A 23,805-nucleotide genomic window follows, 5' to 3' on the forward strand; every position below is an offset into this window, starting at 1 on the left:
ACTTGTATACGACCAGATGTCTCCATGCAACCAGTGGAGTCTCCCCCTGGTGACCATTACAAATAATGTAGGATTAAGGCAGTCCACTAAACACGGTCTTTGCACGACAATAAATCTTTATGCTTCTTTTATCCCCAAAAATAACACAAACATTGAATATCATCATTTAGAGTGATAAAATATTTATTACAATATTTCAGCACATGCACATTCAGTCTTTTTGACATTGCGTTGACACCTCACCTCAGGAGCAGTGTCTCAAAGTGCACTTATTTATTGTCATGAAAATATGATACAAAACTGTAAAATATATTGCACCTAACATTTCTACAAACTCGCTATATACAGTATAAAAACATGAATTTGTCTTCTTACATTAGAGTAAAAAGTGAATATGTAAACTCAGATGGTCAAAAGTCAAACAGAGCATCATGTCATTCATTACATCAGAGTCTCTTACAGCATGATCAGTAAACTATTTACTCTTTTTTCTTTGGTCTTTTTTGTGTTTTCATACAGAAATCTCTCAAATCCGATGTCAGAACCTGGTTTCTGGATCCAGAGCCTGCGGGTGAAGAAGAGTCGTGTTTCAGGTATTAGCTTAATCATGGCAGACATACAGTAGACCAGCAATATCACTATATACAGTAACTTACATTTCTATCTCTGCTTCTCAAACTGCCTTCAGGGTGGTGCACTGTGACTGTTGTTATAATCTGCAAAACAGGAACATGCAGAAATAAACATGTTGTGGACATTTATACTCTTATTGTCATGCAAACAGTTTACATCTCGACATATTTACCCTGTCAAAGTCGGATTTCTTTTCCGTGGACTCGGGATGTTTTTCTAGAATGTGCAGCATGGCGTCGTGAAGCGTCAGGAAAAACATCGACGGCTGAACTTCATCATCAAAAAAGCAACAGTTGTGCAGTTTTTCCAGAATGTAAGCTGCAGGTGAGAAGAAGGTATGAGAAGTACTGAAGTTTTATCTCTAAGAAGTTAAAGTCAAAATTTCTATTATATTACAGATGTTGTCTCTCACGCAGACTTTGAAGTATGTCACACACTTTTTAATCTCTGTTAACACTTCTTTATAAAAGGCTGAATCTACCCGGGCATTTGAATGTCAGTGTGGGATCTACACTGGTGTTTGTGGTGCAATAATAATCATTTATAATTTGTATGAGACACAAATCTGCCTGATGCTGTGTCACTAAAGACAATCAGCATTTAGATTTCTTGACTTCCTGAAACTCAGCATCAGAAATGATGGATCCCACCTCCATTCAACAAACAAACATTATAAAAGTAGTTTTCTTCTCCTCTTGAAGACAGACCTGACAAAGCTTGACTTTTGACTAATCTGCATCATGATGTTGTTATTTCAGCAAACTTAAGACCCGTTAATTACAAGAACATCACAAGAACATCAGTTTCTGTTTGAGGTTCATACCGCTGAAGGAAGCCAGAGTGAAGCCTTTGTGGTGTGGTTTACAGGGAAACTGAGACTCACCACAAACAGCTGAACTAGCACAACTCTGGGGATGTAATGAACTGATGAATGATTGTGTTGTGATGTAGTGATTTGCAAAAGCCTTCATTATTGACACATTAGAGAGAGATTTGGATCTTTCTGAACGGTTGGTGATGACTTTGTCAGGTCTGTCTGTGTGGGTCGAGACCAAGGGAGAGGCTCCGGTGGCTGGTAGTGAGGCTTTCAGCAGTGTGTCTGCCCCCTGGTGGCTGGCTGCAGTATAGGTCTGACTGCTCCCCCATTCATTTGAATGGGGATTTTTTGGCTTCAGAACCGTACAACGGGAAGAGGCGGAGCAACGCTGTCCATTTTTATTTACAGTCTATGGTCGAGACCAAGCGGCAACCTCCGGTCTTAAAATATGAGTCCAATGCGGAAGTGCTAAAAACTGCGGTTCATTGGGGATCCGCTTGAGGCTGGCTCCGGAAGTACCGGAAACCACATACACACCAATTCAAAAAAGCTGATCTTTACAGCAGAAATAAACATGTTTGCAGCCTGGTACAAAAGTTGTAGACTCCGGATAGCTCATTTCTCGATCGGCACACACTGTACGGGGGGGGGGGATTTTTTTCTAATGCCTTAATTTAGAAGATATTGAGATTACTAGTCTTCCAATGAGAGGCACAACTGACTCGATTGACAGGCGGGAACACTTAGCTGTTGGCTAGGAGGCTTAAAGCCCGCCTCTTTACGTCACAATCACTGGACAGCAGCAATATGGCTGCCGCGATGATTGGCCTCCAAACAGCGCTTCAGAAACAGATGGGTGACGTCACGAATACTATGTCCATATTTTATACAGTCTATGGTCGAGACTTAATCTCTTCAGGTTTATACTTACTGTCACAAGCCACAATGTAGACCTCAACTTCAACCCGGATCAGCTCTGTCAGCATCTGTAAAACATCTAAAGATTAGATTAACAGACAAACAGCTCCTCCTGCTGCTGTAAATCACCAACTCACCATTTTGAGCCCTTTTAGGGCTGAGATGTCGATGAAGGAGACGGCAGCGAAGTCCAGAATCAGACTGTGGACGTCCACTGTGGGGACGATGATGTTGGCGGGAAGCCGGGCGTTCCAGTCAATCCGTGCAGGAAGGTCCTTAAAGTCTGTGGGCAGGTCCAGCTCCTCTACGTTACTCTCATCCTCTGACTCATTGAGGGGTCCACATGAGGTGTTCAAGAGCCCTTTCTGTGAGGGGGAAACAGAGTTTGTACCTTTTTATTTAATGGATTCAAGTTTGTTACCCCCTATCTTGGAGTAGTAGACAGAAATCTCCGATGTCTAATATCTCCTGCAACGAAGACAGCCCCAAAGCTCAATGAAGCATGCACCGCTCCACAAACCATGTCCATCCTTGGAACTACTCTGCACTTACTGTAATGGTTTAATAGTTAAATCTCACACATGACTGATGGGAAACTGATTGCGTGGTGTGTTACCTGTGGTCTGTACTTTGATTGGTTTGTAGGGGAGTTCCTCAGCTTTTAAAGCTTCAAATAACACAACTAAAGTCTGCTTAAATGTTGTATGAGAAGTTGTAGACATGCTGTAAAACACCAGAGCCTGACCTGCCTGACACAACGCAGACCTACCTATTTTATGAACACACATTTACTTCAATTAAAAGATAGCTGGAAGTGAACTTTGTACCATCTTCTGAGGAAAAACCATTCCCAGTATTTCACGCGATAAAACAATAAAAGATGATTTACTGGGACTTTTATGGCTTACTGAACGTGTCTCCAGTGAAAGTGTGTTGTTGATGTTTTTACACCTGAAACCGGTCAAAGTCTTTACTCACTGATGTCCACTGCAGGTCTCCCTTCTGTAGAAGTTTCCGGATCTTCCTCAGCGCTTTGTTCCTCTTCCTCAGCACTCTTAAAGGGTTAAATCCAACCTGAGGAGACCTTCAAGTTAGCTTAGACTTCTAAGAAACAAAAGTAGCTACAACAAGACGATGATGTCTTACAAATTAAAGGAACTACGTTGAAGGTTTCTGGATGTGAATAAATATTTTGAGACTGCAACGTTAAAAAGAAACAGCCAATGTTGTACTCACAGCTTCCACCAGCTTACTCTTAAAGAACTCGATGTTTGCAAAAAAGATCGGTGATGGTATCCTGAAGATCTTCACTCCCTCAGGCTCGTATATCTGGAGAGAAGCATCACATTTATCCTCTGGTTAAAGCCAAAAGCATGCAAGTCACAGGAGGAAGGAGGAAGAAGGAGGCATCTATCACCTCTCTAGTTCCCACAAGGATTATAAAGACACAGGGTGTTTCTTATAGGGAGTAAGCGCTCATTAAAAACAGTTTTTCTTACTGCAGGTGAAATTAACCTTTAACATCCTTCTTCCTTCTTCATGCATATTAGTAATCGCATCATAAGCAGGACAACCTATGTGCCAGATCTTTAACTCTACTTCCTTCCAGTTATGATGCAGCCTCATGTTTACAAACAGGTGTACAGTGCACTGTAAAAATGAAAACTTAAAATTGTTGGCCTGAAAATGATTTTCTGGTTAAGTAAACAAAAAAAATTCAATTTTGTTGCAAACTACATCAAAGTATTAACTCACTACCTGTATTAAGTTTGTTGTGTAAAGTTGGTCTCATTTCATAAGTTAGGTCTGCAAAACTTGAAGTTATGGGTTTGAGGCTCGGCTCAATTATTTCAGTATGCTTCAGGCAAAGAACGGGGTCTCCAACTCAAATCTACAGGGTTTTTCAACACTTTCAATTCCCCACATGTGGCGCCATCTCTCCTGTCCTGTGTGGATTTGATCGCCCTAAAGGTGAGTATTTTGTTTGAGTATTATATTGAAACTCTAGCTTTACAGTTGGTGAATTGATTACCAGTTAACGTAACTTTAATTTGTGTAGTTAGTTTAATAAGGCATGGTCATTACAATAGTTAGCCACCTTGAACATTAGCTAGCTACCTTGCAAGTGTGAAAACGGTGTAGTGACGTGCAGTAATAAAGGTACATTTTCTGAACAATAACTAATAAGTTTGCAAAACTTTCACTTCTTAGTATGTAGAACTTAAAACTTGAAGTTACACCACATATGAATGATAAGTTATCTCAACAAAAACTAATCAGTTAGCTCAAATTTAAGATTTCTAGTTAGCCTCAAAACTCAAAAATCGAGTGCAGACAGTTGCCTTGAAATCTTGAGTTTTCACAGCTTTTTCCTTTTAACAGTGTTGTATTATTCTCCTCATCTTAAGAACTTTACTCAAAATAAGATATAGGAAACATCTTTCAGAACACGATCAGCTTACATTGATGTAGTCCTTTCTGTCTTTGTAGATATCAGTTCCTTGGATGTTGGCCAGCACACTGCAGCGAGGGCTGAAAGAAATGAGGACATGACAACTTATTAAAAAATAAAACAAAGCTGCAAAATCTGAAACTGAGCAAAGATAGGAAAGATTAAAAGACAAGGGCCATGTTTACTCCAGAGGATGTTGTTAAGAACAGCTGTGCTTTCAGCTACATGTCAACTCGACATGCTAACATACCTGACAATAACAATGCGAACAGATAGATGCTAAGCCGGTAGCATTACCATAATTCAGCATTCCAGTTTAGCATATTTGCATGCTACTGTTTGCTTGTTAACATGCAACAAAAACTAAAACTGTGGCTGATGGTTTGAGTTTAGATTTGGAGGTATGAAGCCTCAAGATGTTTTTTACATGTTACCGTTGAGGTCTGCACACATTTTAATGAGAGTTTGTCTAAAAGTTGACAAAATCTAAGAAACTGCAGGATGAGATCAGGAACTAAAAGTCACAAAGTCCGATTGATATAGAAGTAGTCAGATGGATCCTCACAACTGAACCCTGAGGACGACACTGATCAGCTCCACACCGAGGCCTGCAGCCAGTCCGATATCTAACCCCAGTAAGATGGAAGCGACGCAGGTAGTAATCCACACCACCTGCACAGAGATGAGAGGGAGTTTAAAGCACACGTCTTATTATTAAATCTTTCATATCAGTCATCTGTATGAGAGAACTTACACAGTCCGGTTTGTCTTTCCTCCACAGGTACGGGACGTCTCTGACCTGCATCAGCATGCCCTTCAGGTTGACAATGATCACAGCGCCCAGCACAGACTGTAAATGATGGATCAGAGGTTAAAGTTCAGACAGTCCAGACCCTGAAGACTCTTTTATTTTGGTTCCTAGGTGTTCTTTGGTTCACCTTTGGGAGTGGCTGCAGTAAGAATCCAATGGCCAGAGTGACGATCATCACAACGATGGCTGACAGTAAACCGGCAATCTGAAAAGCATGAACAGGTATGTTAGAGTGATTAATAGCCCTATTTCCTTGTGCAAAGTGGGATAATGTCTAGTGAGCGGGTGGCTATGCAAAATAGAGTTCTTAAAATGTGAGACAAGATCTATTCTATCCTGAAGCAATTCATTTCCCCATGACTGCTGCATAATTTGGCTTTCACATAACTGCTTCCTGTCTGTTTTCTTCTGTTTGTTAGATGTCTCTTTAACTCAGCTCCTCGTGTGTTTTAACATTGCTCGCAATTATCTGCCCAGCTTCCATCCTCTTATCATCTTTTCTCTGCAGGTGACACGTCAGATCAGCTCGTGCTCTCTGAATTAAATGAAAGTAATCTTAAAAATATACTCCATGTTGTCAGCGATGCTATTGGATAGTATGTTTTTACCACAGTGTCAACAAGCAGAGGTGGAATGTGACGGACTCCTCTCGGTGGGTTGATTTTATATGACACGTGTGATCTGGTTGTCCACATTGTAAGGGGTTTTGACCAATCACAATCAAGTATTTAACATAAGCAAGTGATTGGCAAGAAAGTTGGGTAATACATTTAAATATCTATAAAGTAAAAAATCATTTCAGTTACTTTTCTTCTGAGGGTTTGAGAGATTGCTTATGACATTATTATATTTTTCATTACTGACACATATTCAAGCACAATAATAATAATAATAATAATAATAGTAATAATTATAATACATTTTATTTATAAAAGCGCTTTAAAAGTTTCTCCAAGACACTTAACAAGAAAATGAATTATACAAAAGAAAAGCAGAAGGCCAACAATGACAGCTGATCTGCAACAGACCAAATAATCTGCATAAGGAGAAATGTGCCACAAATGCAGAAACGATGCAAATTAGAGAACAAATGCAAGACTCCAAATCCTATGCAGCAATAGGGACGTGCTTTAATCAGAGAAAACATGCTGCACAAAGCTAAAATGTTGCATTATAGCAAAGACAATTCTCCACAGAAATTGATTTTTACTCCAATTGGAGGGTTTGGACAGTAATTAACTAACAAAACTTCAGAACAAGTAAAGTTTAAGTTCTGCGCTCATGTTTTCTCCATTTGGTGTCCTCGGCTCGGCTCTAGTTTTACTCAATTTTGTCCAACTTTGATTCAAAGTCATCCTCAGCTTGGACTATAATCAGGCTGAACCAGGATAAAATCAAACGTGTTAGTGTACCTGTGTTTTTCCTCCTGTGCTCTCCTGAACTGCGCTCCTGGACAGAGCTGTACTCGCTGCAAACGACTTGAAGGAGGCTCCAAAGATATTGCTGACTCCAAAAGCTATCAGCTCCTACAGAAAAAAACATGCTATCTATCATCATCATGATCAGCTGCAATGTTAATGATGTGAGGATTAACATCATTGTAGCTCATACCTGGTTTCCATCTATGATGTAGTCATGTTTCACAGAGTAGACTTTAGCCACAGAGAAGGCGACGGCAAATCCCACGATGGCCATGGGGAAAGCTTCCACTGCTGTTCCCTCGAAGATCTGAAGGTCCGGGGCAATCGGAGTCTCGTACCTGAGAACAAAGCACAGTTAGTAGTCTGTTATGTTGAAATATTTCTGCAAAAAAGTAACTTAAGTCAAATTAGATATTAGTCAAACATTACTTGACAGAAATAGGAGTACTCTAACGCATCATATGTGCATTTCGACACCCAAACATCACATTTCAATCAATCTTATCTTTTACATGTAGGGTTGTATTTAAAATACAACAATAGTCTACCTTTCCTTACATGTCTGCTTGAGATTACTGTGTAACTCATTTTTAAACAGGTGCCATGTTTTTAACTTTCACTATGCTGCCTTAGCTTAAGAGTTGTCGTTGGCCCAGTTTGCACAGAGCACATAAAAGAATGATCAACTCAATCGTATATTGCAGTACTTACAGATTTTTACAGCTGACTGACATCAGAGTTCATAAAACACCTCCTTAGTGTCTATCTGATGGGTGCAGTCTAAGGCAAAGGTATATGGATGTTTTGTTGTATTGTTAAGACCTCATTATCTTTACACTGTGATACTATGAATGAGTCTGTTTTGACTGATAGTGAGAAACTCATAAAGTAACGACACATATGAGACACATTTCTGACCTGAAATCAACTTAGACAGGTGTTTGAGAAGCATAGAAGAGATCTGGGAAACTTAAAGATTAACCACATAACCCATCACTCCTGGGTTGTTGTAATTTTACTTTATGAAATTATGAATTGGTATGGGAGATCATAATTTGTCCATTTGTCTTCATGTTAAGTTTTTATCTGGAAGCCACTTGACAAGCCAATCAGGGTGTTTTCTGGCTCCTCCTGCACATTTATGTCCCTAAAGTTAGTGTTTAGTTGCTGCTGGATTTACCTCTAAAGTCTGGTTTCCAATCTGCCTCTTGTTATTGAGCAGTAATGTTTTGTTTTGTTCTATTATGGTACACTGTAACTTTAAATACTACACACTGTACCTTTAAAAATTACACACTGTATTTTAAAATACTACACACTGGACCTTCAAATACTGCACACTGTATTTTTAAATACTACACACTGTACCTTCAAAAACTACACACTGCATATTTAAATACTTCACAATGCACCTTTAAATAATACACACTCTACCTTTAAATAATACACACTGTACCTTTAAGAACTACACATACACTGAACACTGTATATTTAAAGGCACAGTGTATAGTATTTAAAGGTACAGTATGTAGTATTTAAAGGTGCAGTGTGTTATATTTAAAGATACAGTGTGTAGGATTTAAAGGTATAGTGTGTTGTATTCAAAGTTGCAGTGTGTTATATTTAAAGGTACAGTGTGTGGTATTTTAATGTGCAGTGTGTAGTATTTAAAGGTACAGTAAAGGTATATACTGTACCTTTAAATTCTACACACTGTACCTTTAAATACAACCTTACTGTAGGTTAAAGCTAGTGATCTTTGCAGAATGATCTTACTTTATTAATGTATTACCTGGGGAAACGTGTTAATTCTTTTTCCAGACTTATTTGAAAAGTGTTTGTTGATGTAATTTTCAGTTTGGCCAACAGAGGCTGACGTTTTCTCTTGAGGTTTTAATGCGTTTAAGTTGTAGTCCAGTGGAATTTTTATATTGTCTTGCAAAACAACAAGGGAGCTATCTACTGTAACCTGCTTGTAAAAACTAATCTAATTATCCTTTTATGTGTTTATTGCTCTGAATCCAGTTTCAAAAGGTTTCATTGATATGCTCTTCTTTTTTTTTCCACTCCTGCTTTGAAAAACAAAACAGACCCTTTGCTTTCAGCTCTTGTGCAGAATATCTCACCCTTTTGGAATATGTCCGACAACATCAACGCCGAATCGATCCTTGAAGTTGAATGCGTAAGAAACTCCACATACGATGACCGTCTGCAAAAGAAACAACAGGAGGTGTGAGTTACAAAAGAAGAGATATTTATTATGTCCTGCTGCACAGATTGTGAACTCTTTCCCTGAGCTGGCAAGAATCCTTTCCTTTAAAGCCTTCAATGACCTCATAAATCAGATCAGTGGTTGTTACGGTCACAGTCAAATTAAACATTATCATTATTACTGATATGACTAACAACACTTATATGACGTGTGTTATGGAGACATTCCCGAGGATCGTGTTTCACAATGTTCCTCACCATGATGACTTCTATGGGGATGGGAACGGGCAGCTTGGACTTGTATCTGTCGTTCAGCTCCTTCACGATGAACACCACCACCATGATCACCAAAGAGATCACCACGTCGCACACATTGGTGGAGGAGATCTTGTTAAAAATGATCTCCAGAGTCTGAAAAGACAGAAATCAAGAGCTATAAGAAAAGACTGACCCATGCTACCACATCTCACCTCATTATCAAATTTAATACCTGGGCCAACTACCCTGAAAATATGGGTTTAGTGAGACAGCCTGGTTCAGCTGAAATACAAGACTTTATAAAGTCATCTTAAAGCTCCTGTGAGTTTTTTTTTAACTGGTTATGAAACAGACTTAAATTAATATTCTTACCTCTTTATGAGCTACTGAAACAAGTCAGACCATCAACATAAAGACAGATTATTCCTGTGTTTATTTCTAACGTTTAAATTTGCTGCAGCAGGGAGAGGTGTCACAAATATTAACAGCACACTGCAGAAACACACTTTGTTTACATTTTCAACATTAAAGATTCTCGATGAGTGATAGATTTGATGGTAAGAAGAACACAGGACGAGGCATGGGTCAAGATCAGCAAAGACATTAAAGATACAACTTTGTCCACAGGGGACGCCAAAGTAAGCACAAAAGTTTCTCTTTAGCTTTAAATATGAGGGTGTATGAAAAGGAAACAGCTTCTTAACAGTTAAGAGTGAAAGCATATTTCTGTCATTTCAGGTCAAATAAGACTTAACTTTAGTTCTGCAGAACCTGATTTAAAAAAATTGACTTAGCCAACACAATACAAAACAACAATGCAGTCGTTAGACTCAGAGGCAGATCTCATACACAAATACTTCATTAAAAAAAAGGTCCATAGTCCTACAGAAATAAATAAATATTCAATTGAAAATTAAAATGGAATAAATAAATGCATATTACATAAATACAAATTAATAATATTTGGGTTTTTTTCAAAAGTTTTTCTTCCAACTTTGGAACTGTGGAATGTGTAGCTTGGTGGTGATATAATCTGAATATAATAAACAACTAGTGTTTTTTCTAATACTGTAATTAAAATAATAATGATAATAATACATTTTATCTATAAAGTGCTTTTCTGAAAACTCAATGACGCTGCACAGGGGATAAAAACATCATATAAAACAACAGATGAATAAATACATGAAAGAAAAGCATAAAATACATTTAAAAGCAATCATACATTGAAAGCAGTTCTGAATAGGAGGGTTTTGGTGAGTGATTTGAAAGTGGACAGGTTGGGGCAGTTTCGAATGTTTAGTGGTAAGGCGTTCCAGAGGGTGGGGGCGGCAACAGAGAAAGATCTATCCCCCCAGGTAGATCTATACTTTTATAAAAAAAATAGTCTGCCTCTGAAACTTGGAAAAAACAGGTCTGAAGGATGAAAGACCCACACATCTGACTTTCAGAACATTTAGAAGCTTTAAATGGTTCTGGACTTACATAAATGAGAGACAGTGGTCCACTGATGCCCGGGACATGCAGCCCCAACACAAACTTGAGCTGCGATATCAGGATGTGGACGGCAGCTGCTGTGGTGAAGCCAGAGATCAGAGTGTCGGACAGGTACATGACTACAAAGCCCACCTGAAGGACACCCATCGCCAGCTGGAAGAGACCGAGAGATCATGTTGACGAAAGCGTTTCCATCAGCCCTTAGTTAGATGTCAAAACTTGCAGGACAGATGTTTGCTGGAACTAAGCACTAAGCAAGTTGATCTGCTGAAGGGTTAACCTCAGTGTTTGAGGTGAGTCTGTCTCACCTGCATGCAACCGACCAGGAAGGTGATTGAGGAAGCCACCAACACTCTCTGCTCGTCTCTGCTCAGGCCCTCAAACCCGGTAATGTTGGCAGGTGGACCCTCATCAGGGACCAACCTGGTGACCGCTGAGCCGATCATCAGACACAAGACCGGGAACGGACCTGTGATAAAAGAGAGAGAAAGAGATGATAGACAGAGATGCACTTCCTCCTGAACTGTAGCAAGTTCTCTTTACTAAGAGATTCCCACTACAGGGAAATTACTAAATAATAACAAACTTCCCAACATTAACCCCAGAAGAGAAACTGTCAGTTCTCCTGGGGGAAGGGTCAGCAACTCCTCTGGCTGCTAAATATGTGTCTGCCTGTCACAGCCTGAGAGAAGCACCATCCCATAATATTTGAATTTAGGTGAAGGTTTTATGAGCAAACCACATCAAGTGAGGACATTGAGATATGCTGTGTGGGTGACACCATTGTTTTAATGCATATAAAATATGTAATGAATATATATGTAATGAATATATATGTAATGAATATAATATGTAATGAATATATATGTAATGTATGTGTATAAATCTTAGAGAGGAAGGGTAGATGGCTGACTTCTTCACATCAGGCATTTGAGCGTGTTAGGAGCAGGCCTCACCCACTGAGATGTGTCTGGAGGTTCCCAGGAAGAAGTAGATGATGACGGGGAAGAAGGCAGAGAAGAGTCCGTACCAGGGGGGAAGAGAGGCCAGCAGGCAGTAAGCCAGACCTGAGACACATCATCAACACATTATTCAGATTCGAAAATAGATCACAGAGTCCTGATGCTTTGTTTGTTTCAGGAAAGTCAGCCAGTATTTTCAGCCTCCTGTTACTACTCCTTGCGCGGATAGAGAGTGAGAGAGTTCACAATGGGACCTAATATGATGCCATGTTGCAAAAGAAGCGTTTTTTAGTAAAAAACAACCAGTTTGTCCCATTTTGTCTTGTAAAACATACATAAACACAACTTTCTCAGCATCTATTTTCAGACAAACTTGTGTATAAATATTGTAAAATAATTGAACCTACAGGTTGTTTATCACTTTCATGTGAGGGACGCTGTTCCGCTGCCACAGATTTATTATCATGGAGCTGTATAATTATTCTAAACAGCTCAGCTATAGAGGAGGACTGACTGTGTACCCTACAGGAAGCTTATCATATATTATCAGGTTGGACACAAGAGCTGATTGGAAAGCTATGCCATGTGGAAGACGAGACAAGTGAAATCAGAAGCATGAAAGCTGGAGCCAAAGAGTCCGATCATTAAATCTCATGATGCTTTAATAAATATTGCACGACATGCTTGATTTTTGTATTGGTTGAAAGGGCCAGGGTTAAGTTTAGGGATGTTTGAAACAACATGTGCACGTAAAACTGACTGCAAACTTCAGCACCAACAAAATATTGTATGCCAAAGCAGCAACAACAGGATAGATGCATACTTATCAATACAGAACAAGGTAAGGGTATGAAGTACTTCAGACTTACGAGGTGTTATATCTAGGAAATCGGACACAGGGAAACGTGCAAAGCGTCAAAGTAAGCTAATACAAATGAACGGCTTAAAGAGGACCCTTGCACTCAGAGAAACTGTATAGGTTGTTGAAGAATCATATGATGTAGAGAATTTGATGCATGCTTTAAGGCCTCAACAATCTTCAAGCTACTGAGAAATGGAGAAAGTGGTGTAACTCTAAAAGCTTTTACAAAGCTGGAAGAGTATGGACGTTTAAATTAGAGGCTACATGCACTGACACCACTGGACTGTTGATATTCCATCAAAGCAAATACAATGTAAGTCTAAAAATTAAGAGAAAAATACAGAACAAGGTAAAACCACATTGAATACATTAGACCTCCAATGAGGAAGGAAAAAAAATACTTTCACCCTTTTTTTCTTCCGTTTTTGATCAACGAATGCTTTAATTTTAGAGTGTTCCGCAGCAAAAACTAAATTCTCACCTCTTTGAGATTGACTTATTTCAAGTGCAAACATCTCACTACAATTAATTCAAGACACATTCACCTGAAAAGTCCACAGTAAAAAGGTACTGTGTGGAATTTGTTGCAGGTTATGAAACTGGCTGAAATAAACATTGATGCCTATATAAGACCTACAAAAGCAAATCAGACCATGAGTAGTGAAGAAGATTTTTTCTATGTGGTCTTTTTGAATGTCTAAAGATGTGACATGAGGAGCATTTCTCACCTTTTCCACATCAAAGATCCTCTCTGAGTGAAACATGTGACCCTTAGAAGAAAGTGCACGCTGCTTACTCATGTATGAGAGATAAATAAGCTACAGATTTGTCCACACAGGGCACCAAAATCTGCACAAACCAGAAGTCCCTAACAGGAGCTTTTTGTGTAAACAGATAACTTATCTAGAGGTTAAACAAATGTGTGCATGCATCAGTCACAACTCTTTCCTGGGAATGATCTTGCACAAGGTTTTTCTTTAGCAGCTCTGAGTGATTGAAGATGTATTTGTGTGCTCTCGTCAGTTTGGTCATGCAGAGAGAATGAGGTGACTGATAAACATGTCAGCTTCTTTTTCACTTCCAGGCCGGTGTGTGTAAGTGTTTATTCAAGGAAACAGCATTATAGTGAATCAGTTCTGTGTAATACTACATTTTCTCCAAGTGACCTCTCCCAGCAGTCTTTTCTCTCAATTTCAGACTCCATATCTCTGCAGACCGACCTCTTTGAAGCAGGATTCGTCCAGCAGTTGAAGGTGAGCTGAGTGTAACCTGTGGGAGTATCACAGTACCCACACACATTCCTCTCCTCTGACCGCATTAAGGAGTTTCTACTTCAGAGGAAAGGACCTCTCTGTTTGAAGCATTTACCTTGCAGGACAGCGACCAGTCCAGTGCTGACACCGGACACGATGTCGCTCAGCAGCCACTCTTTGAGTCTGTAGATCCTCAACCATCCAATGACAGGCAGAAGGGAGAGAGCTGCATTCTTTGCCCGTTTGGCGTCACATCTACAACCACACAACAACACAAACAAATATAAAGTCAGAGTTTAATGTATGTATTTATGCCAGTGAAAGGAAATACAAAACTGAGTACATCACACTTAAAGTATCGCCGACTGCAGCGTAAGTGGTTGACAAATCTTTAATCTAAGCAGCATTAGAAACATAAAATCAAGCGAGAACAGAAATACTCTTCAGTAAGCTATGAGGGGAGAACAGGGTCAAATGAATGCTTTTAAACTTTGCACCATGACAGCAGAGTTAATGTTAATGAAACAGAAAGGAGAAGTTGAACGGCACACTGAAACTGCTGAATGTGTATACACAACCACAGTCCAAAGAAATATATATATATATATATATATATATATATACTTGTTGTAGATATTTAACTTAATCCTACGTTTACTTTCTAAAAAAAATTTAATTAATGTTTTTTTTGTAAATGTTCTTGTGAGTTTATTCTTGTAAATTTGCTACTTTTTTTTTTCAATTTCAGATTTGTATTCATATATTAAGTTTCTTTCTCTTCTGATTTAATTCTTGTTAAATTCTGAATTTTCCTCATTAATGAAGGACTTTATTCATGTGCATTTAAAACTAGTTGTCTTGTAAATATCTGAGCCTATTCTTGTAAATTCATGGCTTTTTTTAAATATCCGACGTTTTTCTTGTACATTTCGCACTCTTCTCCTCTTAAGAATCTTTTGTAAAATAAATTGTTTCTTTTTCTCATCTCTTGTTTTAATCATGTAAATTTACAGCCACTTTCATGTGAGTCTACTACTTTATTCTCATACATTTCTGTCTTTATTTTCTCGTTCATTTCAGCTTTTTTTGTCACAACTTGAATCTCTTAAAATTACAATCTAAGTCCCTTAACATGATGGCTATATCCTCAAAATCTCAACTTTCTTATCCTTAATGTGGCCTTTGAACTCCTCTGTAAAAAGTGTTATTTCACCCGGACTTGTATGGTAAAACAGAGCCAATTTATGGGTTTTGTAAATGTTGTACTTGAAGTAACCCAAGACCATCTAATATGAATTTATTCAACTATACAACACAAGACACTGAACTAAAACATTCCCTCACAGCTCTTTTTTAAAACAACTTAAACAATTTTCTGAACCTAGGATTTGACCTGTAGTATCTTTTCTTCATTGATAAGATGTTCAGAGATGAATAAGTCAATAAATGTTTAATACACTTGATGTGGAGGGATTTCTGTCAAATTAATTTCTTATATACTTAAGTTTCATTAAATTGCTTTAAAAATGGGATCAAGTTTCAGGTATTTTTCTCCTGCTGTACCAAACAGTTTTATAACAATACTTTTTTTTTATGACATTTTTTGGGTTATTGAATCATAAATGATTAAAATGTCAGGACTTTGCTTTTTCACAACATCTCATGGGAAACAGAAAAGTGTGAAAACTTGTCAGAAGAGGGAAAAATCTAATTCATTAAAATAATACTTGATTTTCTGATGCATGATCCCTCTTATAATGATCATCATACATTATTTTTCCATCTAAATATTCATAACTCACAGACATTAAGGGTTAACCAAACTGTGGTTTCAAAACAGGAAACATTGAAAGCAGTTCATGCTCCTTACGTGAAGTACTGCTTGACGTGGTCCAGCATGGTCTTGCGGTGTCTGTAGACCTTCTCGTGCTCCTCAGAGAACGACTCCTCGGAGTACAGCGGCCGGGCCACCACATACTGCCTTGCTCCTGCTCGCATCATCTCTCCTCTGCTCTCTGGGGACCACTGCCTCGTCTCTATGTGGCTCTGAGATCAAGTAATCACATTAAGTTAGGAAGAGGATGCTGTGGTGGCTTTGAACACGACTTATCAAAGAACATTAACAGCAAACTACAAAGATCCAGACCCTCAAGTATCGTCAGGGAACACGAGCCAGGTCAGGACCTGCTGGGTTTGTCAGACTTTAACTGAGCTCTGAAAACAGATTCTCACTGGAGTGTTGCAGCTTCTTGACCTTTCTTAGATCAGGTTCTTTATCAGCACCTCAAGAATTCCAGACACAGCTATTCACAATTTGGATTTCATAATCCAGCATCCACCGATTCAAACATTTAAAAAAAAACATCATATCTCAAAAAAGTTCCAGAAATTTATTTCAGGTCTCTGATCTTGGTTCTCATGCAGGTGAAGCCTCCAGTTTGTGTTGTTTAAACGTTTGAGTAGGATTGGTATCACTTTGATCCAAAAAATCCAGATTATCTTGATCCCAGCAGAGGGCTGGATTCAAGATAAACATGACAAAACTTTTATGTAGGTCAAACTAACACATTTTTTACAACAGTGTCAACACTTCAGACATGTTTATTTATATTTTCTCTTAAATTGCAGAAGTAAATTAATATATAATCATCCAAATATCAAACGAAAAATATCAAATTAAGAATCAAAAGTCAGGCTTTCAAGTTGTGTGGAAATTGGCACCCCCTGTGGTCAAATTATGTAGTGCATGGTCACATTTAGAGCTTGTAGTAATTGTTGGATTTTGTAATCTTTGTCTGCACTGGTAATTCATTCAAAACTGGATTAGTTCAGCCTGATCCAGACCTCTTCAAATCACCAAATCTGGATTATCAGTGCTTTAAACGAGATCTAATCTGAAACATCTCATTCTCCAGACTGATAGCCTTACTGGGATAAGATTACCATTGAAGAACTTGGCCCCATGTGCCTTTTCAATCCTCCAGAGTTTTAGAGTTTTCTGACACAACAGCGTCAAAAAGATTCAAAGTAACTTCCACTCCCTCAGCAGCTCATCCCACTTACCTGATCGCGTCCTTATCTGTCTCAAATCCAAACTCCCCACTCTCTCTGCCTCCACCTCCAGCTCCTGAAGACCAACTGAGAAACCAGACAACTTTTCCATCCATAAATGCCACCTCTGCCTCTTATCACGACTGTAATTATTAACAGCAATTATGATAGAGTCTCCGTTTCGCACAACTGCTGGATCCCTGCCTTATCCTTGACCATTGTTCTGTCTGATATCTGTAACCTGCAACATTCATTGGAGGCTTTTCCGCCTCTGTGGAGCGTTTGGAATATACTGTACCGATGGGCAGGGTAGGGAGGATGTGGACAGGACAGACAGGGCAGGTCATTGTTACAAAGTGGAAATCAAGTCGCTTTTCAGGATGGGGAATGCTGCTGAAGGTCGGTAAGGTAAAAATAGTCTGCAGGAGCAACGCTTGCTTGCCTGCGGGAATCACAAGTTATATTCAAAAGCATGTCTATCAAGCTTCACATTTACCAGAAATCTTAAAACTCTGCCAACCTTTAATCGTTATCCAACACAAAAGAGAGGAAAGAAAGTTAACGGGAAGGAAGCTTGGTCCAAATTTAAAGCGGCTCCAAAATATCTGATAAGCAGGAGCAGAACCTGAAGCAGGGGAACGTGTGTTTGTGTAAGAGTGTGTGTGTGTGTGTTGAGGTTTAACTGGTTTGCTCTCTGCTTTCAGTCTTATCGAGGTGTCTGCTCAGGATAAAGTGGAAGTGATACCTCCCTCCTCTGTTTTTACAGGGTCAGGTCAGGTTTATGGGAAATGTGTTTGTGTGTGAAAGGAGACGAGTACCGCTCAGAAGAGGTGGAACAAGGGCGTGCAAATATTTCTTCATTGTACTTAAAATGATCATCTATTTCTTAAATATCATCAAAATATAATCACAGACAAAACTCAACCAAAGACAAATCAGCTTTTAGATTAATAATAGCCTGCAAAGCACAAAAAGACAAAGCAGTGTCAGATGTGTTTGTCTCTGCACTTGCAGCTCTCTCAATTAATGTCAGGTTCACTTCTCGATCAAAATAAGGGATGAGCAGGACCTCTGATATCGACATGATCAACAACCACGTTTGTGTTGGGGATACGATTCCCCAATCTAGAGCTGCTGTTGAAAACTGTACACAATTCCCTCCTGTTGCTTTTAATGTTATCTTGCAAATATTTGTATGCAGAATTCCCTTCACAAAGCACATTTTAAGAAAAAAACTCACCCCTCTCTTTGCTAAATTTATGAAACTGTAAGAGTAAGGGGAGGTAGAGCGTTCAGCCTAACCTGACGGGGATTAGCCACAGCCCAAACAGGCTTCCTGCCCTGGCTCTGCCTTCCCTGTCTGCTAATTTACACCTTTCTTGGGACTGTTCTCTTTCCTTGCTCTCTCCTGTCTTCCCCCGAGAAAATGGGGGAATAGAGGAAGGTAGAGTGTACAGCCTATCCAGGCTGGGGTGAGCTCTAGCCCTAACAGGCTTCTGGATCTGGCTCTGCCATAACTGTCCTACTACTTACATATCTCCAAGGACTCTTCTCTCCTGGCTCTCTCTTCTCTTCATTCATGAAACGTTAGGAATCGGGGGAGGTAGAGCGTACAGCCTAACCTGGCAGGGCTGAGCTTTAGTCCAAAAAGTATTCTCTCCCTGACTCTGCCTTCCCTGTCCTCTTAATTACACTTTGAAGGACGGTTCTCTTTGATGGCCCTCTCCTCTCGCCTCTCTTCCCTCAGGAAACTTGTTGAGTGGGGGGTGGTAGAGCGTACTGTTAGGACAAAGGGGTACCTTAAGCCCCCTTTTCATTTCTTTTCTTTTCTTTTATTTACTGGTCACTGGTTTGTCTGATATTGTTAAACACACCCTGTTCCTGAGGTGCCACCCATGAAAGGTGGTTGGCCCTGTTTGTATGACATCACCTGATTGAGGTGATGAGCCGCAGCTGGGATGCGAAGAGGATGCCGGCAGATAACCACAAGACTCAACGACAGAGACGTCCATGAAACCTTGGAGAACCAACAGCGCTTTTAAGCTTAACCCAACCAAACAAAAGAACTGTTGAACTCATAGAAGTTTGGGCTCACCCCTCACCACCCACGTCGCCCAGTATAGTCCGACGGACCGACGCACAGGTGAGCTGACCCTTTTCAGTTTGCCTTACTGAGAACCAGTCCTTTCCCTTCGCTCTTGTTTAATATCACTGTTCATGTTAGGGCTGTATTAGTTTTCACTCATACCTCTACACGGGGAAGTTCGTAACAGTACAGCCTCTAGCCCAAAAAGGCAATTCGTCTTGGCTCTGCCTTTCCTGTCCTCTTTCTAACATCTCTCTTTTCTCTGTCATTCTCTTGTCTCTTTCTCTCCACATGTGGATATGATGGGCAGTGAGAGCCAGCCTGAACACGGGTGACACAGGGACACCAGAGCAAAGTGATGATCCTCCCCTAGGTGTTGTTAGTCTAACTTGACAAACATAGGTGAAAGGCATTGCTCCCTTGATAACCTTGTTGATATTTGGCCCCTGCTGGCTCATCTAGTCACGTAAGGCCATTTTGAAGGATTACAAAAAGCATTGGGAGGAGGGTGAAATGGGGGCGTGTCCTCAGTGTGAGCTTATCTTTTCATTATGGCATAAGTATTACAAGGACTAATGCAAATGATTGATGACTTTGCAAAGAAACAGCTGGTAGGAAAGAAACTTGAAGACATTGTAATCACTACTTCTACTCTCTCAGCTTTGGATACAGCAGGACACAGGTGTTCATAATGACTGTGATTAATGCACACTGATTTTAATGCACCTTTCCTGTTTTTACTGTGGACGTGTGCTCATTGAGGTAATCTTATTGGAGCAGTGAAAAAAAAGGACCTGAACTGACCGCGGTGGCTGAATCGTACGGCCTTGGTAAGGTGGTTTCTACCAGCCTTTGTTCTGTCATAGTAAAGATTAATAACAGGTGAATAGAGGAACACTGATCTAATGTTGATTAAGTCAAGGTCAATCAATTTACACTTGGCATGGATTTATTTCCAATAATAAACAGAGAGTGAAGGAACAACGTGCTCATGAGGCACACACGTACCACACACACTCTGGCACAACACTGTCTCAAAATCCCAGAGTGGTTTACTCATATCTTGAATTAAGTAAATGAGTTCATGGCATTGGGACAGCTTCGCACAGTGTCAGGGAAATTATCTTTATATGCCAGCTGTAATTCAACATGTACTCAACGCAATCGCCTGATTGTAGTTCATTAATTATATGAAGATATGATTGGTCGTTTGATATTCTGAGCCTTCCCCCGAGTAAGTTAGGTTTCAACAGGACATGGGCACAAGAGTTTCCTTTAAAAAAGGTTGGTTCTTTCACCTACATTGGAAGATACATGGCTTAGAAATGGAAAAACCTTTCAGCTCACTAATATTTGGATGGGTCCCCAGGGGGGGGGTTTGTTTAAAGGTCACTAAACCCTGAAGTTTCTGCTTCTGGAGGGATGAAGACACACCCACTCACTCCTTTGTGTCGGCACGATCAAAAATCATACGCACACACGAACACTTGCAAAAACATCAGTGGAGCAGGAGGTGACTAAAAGAGCTCAAGCCCAGATTGATTGAACCTGAACTGATCAACAACACTTCCAAATATTCCAACACAGAGGTTTTCAGTTTAAAGAAGAAGTGGTGTGGTGCTTAGTTAATCTTTAACGACAGCCCACTAACAGTCATTTGTCAAACCCAAGTTTACCGAAAGGACAATGAGGACACAGTTGGCTGGAGCCCAGCTTTGTATCTGGAATGATACTTACAGTTACAGTTTTTATAAGTTTGGATTTGTATACTGGTGTATGTTGGAAAAGTTTGCATGCGGCAGATGTTAATAAAGGCTTTCTACATTTATAAACATTGGCAGGATTTTATTTAACATTTCCAAAAAGCCTCTCTAGTCCGCTGGCCTGCTGCCTGGTGATCCAGCTCAGGCCAAGAGATAGTATTTTGTTAACAGACCATAATAGTTTGATAGATTGGCTGATAACTTTGGCTCAGGAAAGAAAACATCAACTGTTTATTATTATTATCCCTTTCTATTATCATTACAATTATCATTATCGCAATCCAACTCTGAGCCAGCGCTGGACAAGCCAACAACTGGAGCTTATCACAGCTCAAAGCACACATTGTTGTCGAAGGATTTATCAACTCAAATGAATGGCAGGTGAAGATGACAGACTAAGGCCCTGTCCCCATACGTGCATACTTTTGAAAGCACAGGTTTTTTCTTTGCATTTTGGTCTTACATCGTGTTTTGCCTATATTATTGAAGACAGCTGAAATAGAGGTTTTGGGGGATGCTGACATCATTACCTCAACTTTAAATGGCAGTTGTTGTTAATATTATTTGCCCATGCACCATAAATCCAAGATGGTGGGCGTGTCGATATCCCCCTGGCACTTGTTGACTTGTTATTCCAATGAAACACAAAGCAGTGAATCTCTCTTGTCGTCCATCCAAAGATATGAATCTTCTCGCTTTTTTAAATTTCATCGTTCTTAATTTAATTCATTTGCTCAAGAAGACATTCAGTTATCATGCACACAATGCTTTTCTAAGATGTTTAACTTGACCGACTGATTAGTCTTTATCACCGAATAATGGCTGATCATGATTATGTCGGCAGAGAGAAAAGACTACTTTCAGAAATATCTGTTTACATGTGGAGGTACATTAAGTTATGGAAATGGAAATGGAAATCCATCTGGTACTTTTTGGGATATGAGTTTGGATCAAAGTGGTGGTGTACTGATAAGCCAACCGACTGGCAGCACCATCCCCAAGAGCCAAGCTGTTAGCACTTCTGAACATGAAAATGAGGTCTCACTGGTCTTTGTAAGACTGAATTTTATCCATGAAAAGTTGCAGATATAGTTTAAACTTCATGAGAAGCAACTGCCGGACTGGATGAACATTTACAGACACTTCAACATATACAGTATGTAACTGAGCTGCTCCACTACAGTAGACTCTCTCTTCTGTGCGCTGTTCTTTATCAAGTATAACTCTGTTGTTCACAGGCGCTTAATAACTTCAAAGCTTTGATAAAATAACGTTATCAGCTGATAGAAGAATATCCGGCTGGTGTAAGTTGTTGTGACACCTGTTTCACGTCTCTCTAGTTTAGGACTCATCTTACGAAATCCAGTTTGTGCTGTGGTGGATCAGCATGACTCAGCTTGTTTGTTTGTTTCCTTGAACATTATCAGACAGACAGGAGAGAATGTGCAAAAATCCCCAGCAACTTCAAGAGGACAAAAACAACCCGCAGCCTCAGCACACAGAGCATACTCGACTGTCCCGTCATTGTGAACAGAACGTGGTGAGACAGATAAAAGGGAGTGGATTAAAGGAAGAGCAGCTGAGTTATCTTCCTGATGTTGTATAACGTACAGTCCTGCGTCATAATGACTTACGGCATCTGTTTTTTGTTGATCAGTTGCTAATGTGTTGGAATGGATCAATGCATTTGGGAGTTGTAGTCCAACAGTAAGTCAATCCAAAAGCAACAAAAAATGGGGGAAAAGGATGATTTTTATATCTGCCCATAGATAAGTCTTGTATTGTCTGAGGAAAAATCTCAACAAGAAAAGTGAAATCTTAAGCAAAATTATTTTTAGGTGCATTTTTGGAAATACGTAGGCAAATCTTTCAAACAAATCCAAACACTCTGCTAAAAGGTAAAGGTACAGATTGTAGAAATGAGATTATTTAGTGTTATCTAGTTGTCAGATTCTAGATTGAATTACTCCCTTGCTTGCTCCTACTGTCATTGAAATGACGGTGGCCTTCGAGGACAAGAAGCTCCTGAGTGCATTTTAAGTAAGATCCTCCATTTTTCAAGTTATTTCCATCAAATACTTTTTTTGCACACGATAACAACTTTCTTCTTCTTAGTCTTGCAACCCATGCATTTTTGCAACCAGTGACTTAACACAAAACATGTATGTTACTAGTTTGTCCGTTTTGTGCTGCTGTAGAAACATGGCGGTGCAAGATGACTTCCTCACGTAGATATAAAAGTAGCTCATTCTAGGGGGTCATAAAGGTTGCTCAGAAAGTCAATTGCTTCCCTCTTCCCTCTGTGGAAAAAAACATATCTAAGGACCCATTGCACCCTGTTCACAATCTGTTTGAACTGCTACCATCAGGCAGAAGATACAGGTGCATAAAAACAAGGACAAACACACTGAAAAACTGTTTCTACCCCACAGCCATCGACGTATTGAACGCTGCGAAACATAAATTCATTCATATACTGTGATACCTTGCCAAGGGAATTGTGCAATAACTGTTGAATGTAGATGTCTGTGTAGGTTTGTCTGTCTTGTGTTTTTTGTAGGGTCTTTTTAGCCCACATTTTATATTTTATTACCTCAGAAACATTTTGCAGTGAAATACAATTGCACTTAAATGAATTGTACCTGTTACAATGACAATAAAGATATTCTTTTCTATTCAAAGTTAAACACAAAATGATTTTTACAATCAGGTGATAATACTCTTACTTACTTAATATCATATCAGCTCGATACTTCACACTGCAACTTCTTGATTGTGATTGCAAATCTCATAAAGGTATGGAAGTAAAC

General features: G+C 39.5%; 1 protein-coding gene and 1 long non-coding RNA gene across 4 annotated transcripts; one reads left to right on the forward strand and one right to left on the reverse strand.

The window, feature by feature from the left end:
• Nucleotides 1–161: 161 nt before the first annotated feature.
• On the reverse strand, nucleotides 162–17,442 carry LOC117804659 (chloride anion exchanger-like). 2 transcript variants are annotated; one of them, XM_034672946.1, is made up of 21 exons: nucleotides 17,159–17,442; nucleotides 15,966–16,141; nucleotides 14,211–14,350; nucleotides 11,975–12,085; nucleotides 11,327–11,487; nucleotides 11,007–11,171; nucleotides 9,522–9,674; nucleotides 9,179–9,261; nucleotides 7,243–7,390; nucleotides 7,044–7,157; nucleotides 5,759–5,836; nucleotides 5,575–5,670; nucleotides 5,386–5,492; nucleotides 4,831–4,900; nucleotides 3,605–3,697; nucleotides 3,347–3,442; nucleotides 2,506–2,733; nucleotides 2,382–2,436; nucleotides 806–951; nucleotides 657–716; nucleotides 162–565 (listed from the first exon to the last, which is right to left on the reverse strand). In XM_034672946.1, exons 2-21 carry the CDS (start codon nucleotides 16,094–16,096, stop codon nucleotides 539–541), a joined length of 2,262 nt encoding a protein of 753 aa, XP_034528837.1. In that variant the 5' UTR covers nucleotides 16,097–16,141; nucleotides 17,159–17,442; the 3' UTR covers nucleotides 162–538. The 2 variants fall into 2 exon arrangements, with proteins under 2 accessions (XP_034528837.1, XP_034528838.1); XM_034672947.1 differs by lacking the exons at nucleotides 162–565; nucleotides 657–716 and having other exon boundaries at nucleotides 883–951; nucleotides 2,382–2,447; nucleotides 17,159–17,414.
• On the forward strand, nucleotides 5,748–9,448 carry LOC117804660. Of its 2 annotated transcripts, none has more exons than XR_004629214.1 (2): nucleotides 5,748–5,853; nucleotides 9,143–9,448. It is a non-coding gene; the product is annotated as an uncharacterized LOC117804660 (long non-coding RNA). The 2 variants fall into 2 exon arrangements; XR_004629213.1 differs by lacking the exon at nucleotides 5,748–5,853 and adding an exon at nucleotides 6,173–6,283.
• Nucleotides 17,443–23,805: the final 6,363 nt, after the last annotated feature.

This window comes from Notolabrus celidotus, chromosome 21 (assembly GCF_009762535.1).
Source record: "Notolabrus celidotus isolate fNotCel1 chromosome 21, fNotCel1.pri, whole genome shotgun sequence".
Lineage (NCBI taxonomy): Eukaryota > Metazoa > Chordata > Actinopteri > Labriformes > Labridae > Notolabrus > Notolabrus celidotus.

What these genes read in the sequence shown, in the direction of transcription:
- LOC117804659 (XM_034672946.1), bottom strand. Translation starts at nt 16,096, where the DNA reads ATGATGCGAGCAGGAGCAAGGCAGTATGTGGTGGCCCGGCCGCTGTAC. An exon ending in TCCCCATAGAAGTCATCATG is followed by an intron (nt 9,262 to 9,521) that starts GTGAGGAACATT and finishes TTTCTTTTGCAG; the next exon opens with ACGGTCATCGTATGTGGAGT. An exon ending in GAGACCTGCAGTGGACATCA is followed by an intron (nt 2,734 to 3,346) that starts GTGAGTAAAGAC and finishes TCCCCCTCACAG; the next exon opens with AAAGGGCTCTTGAACACCTC.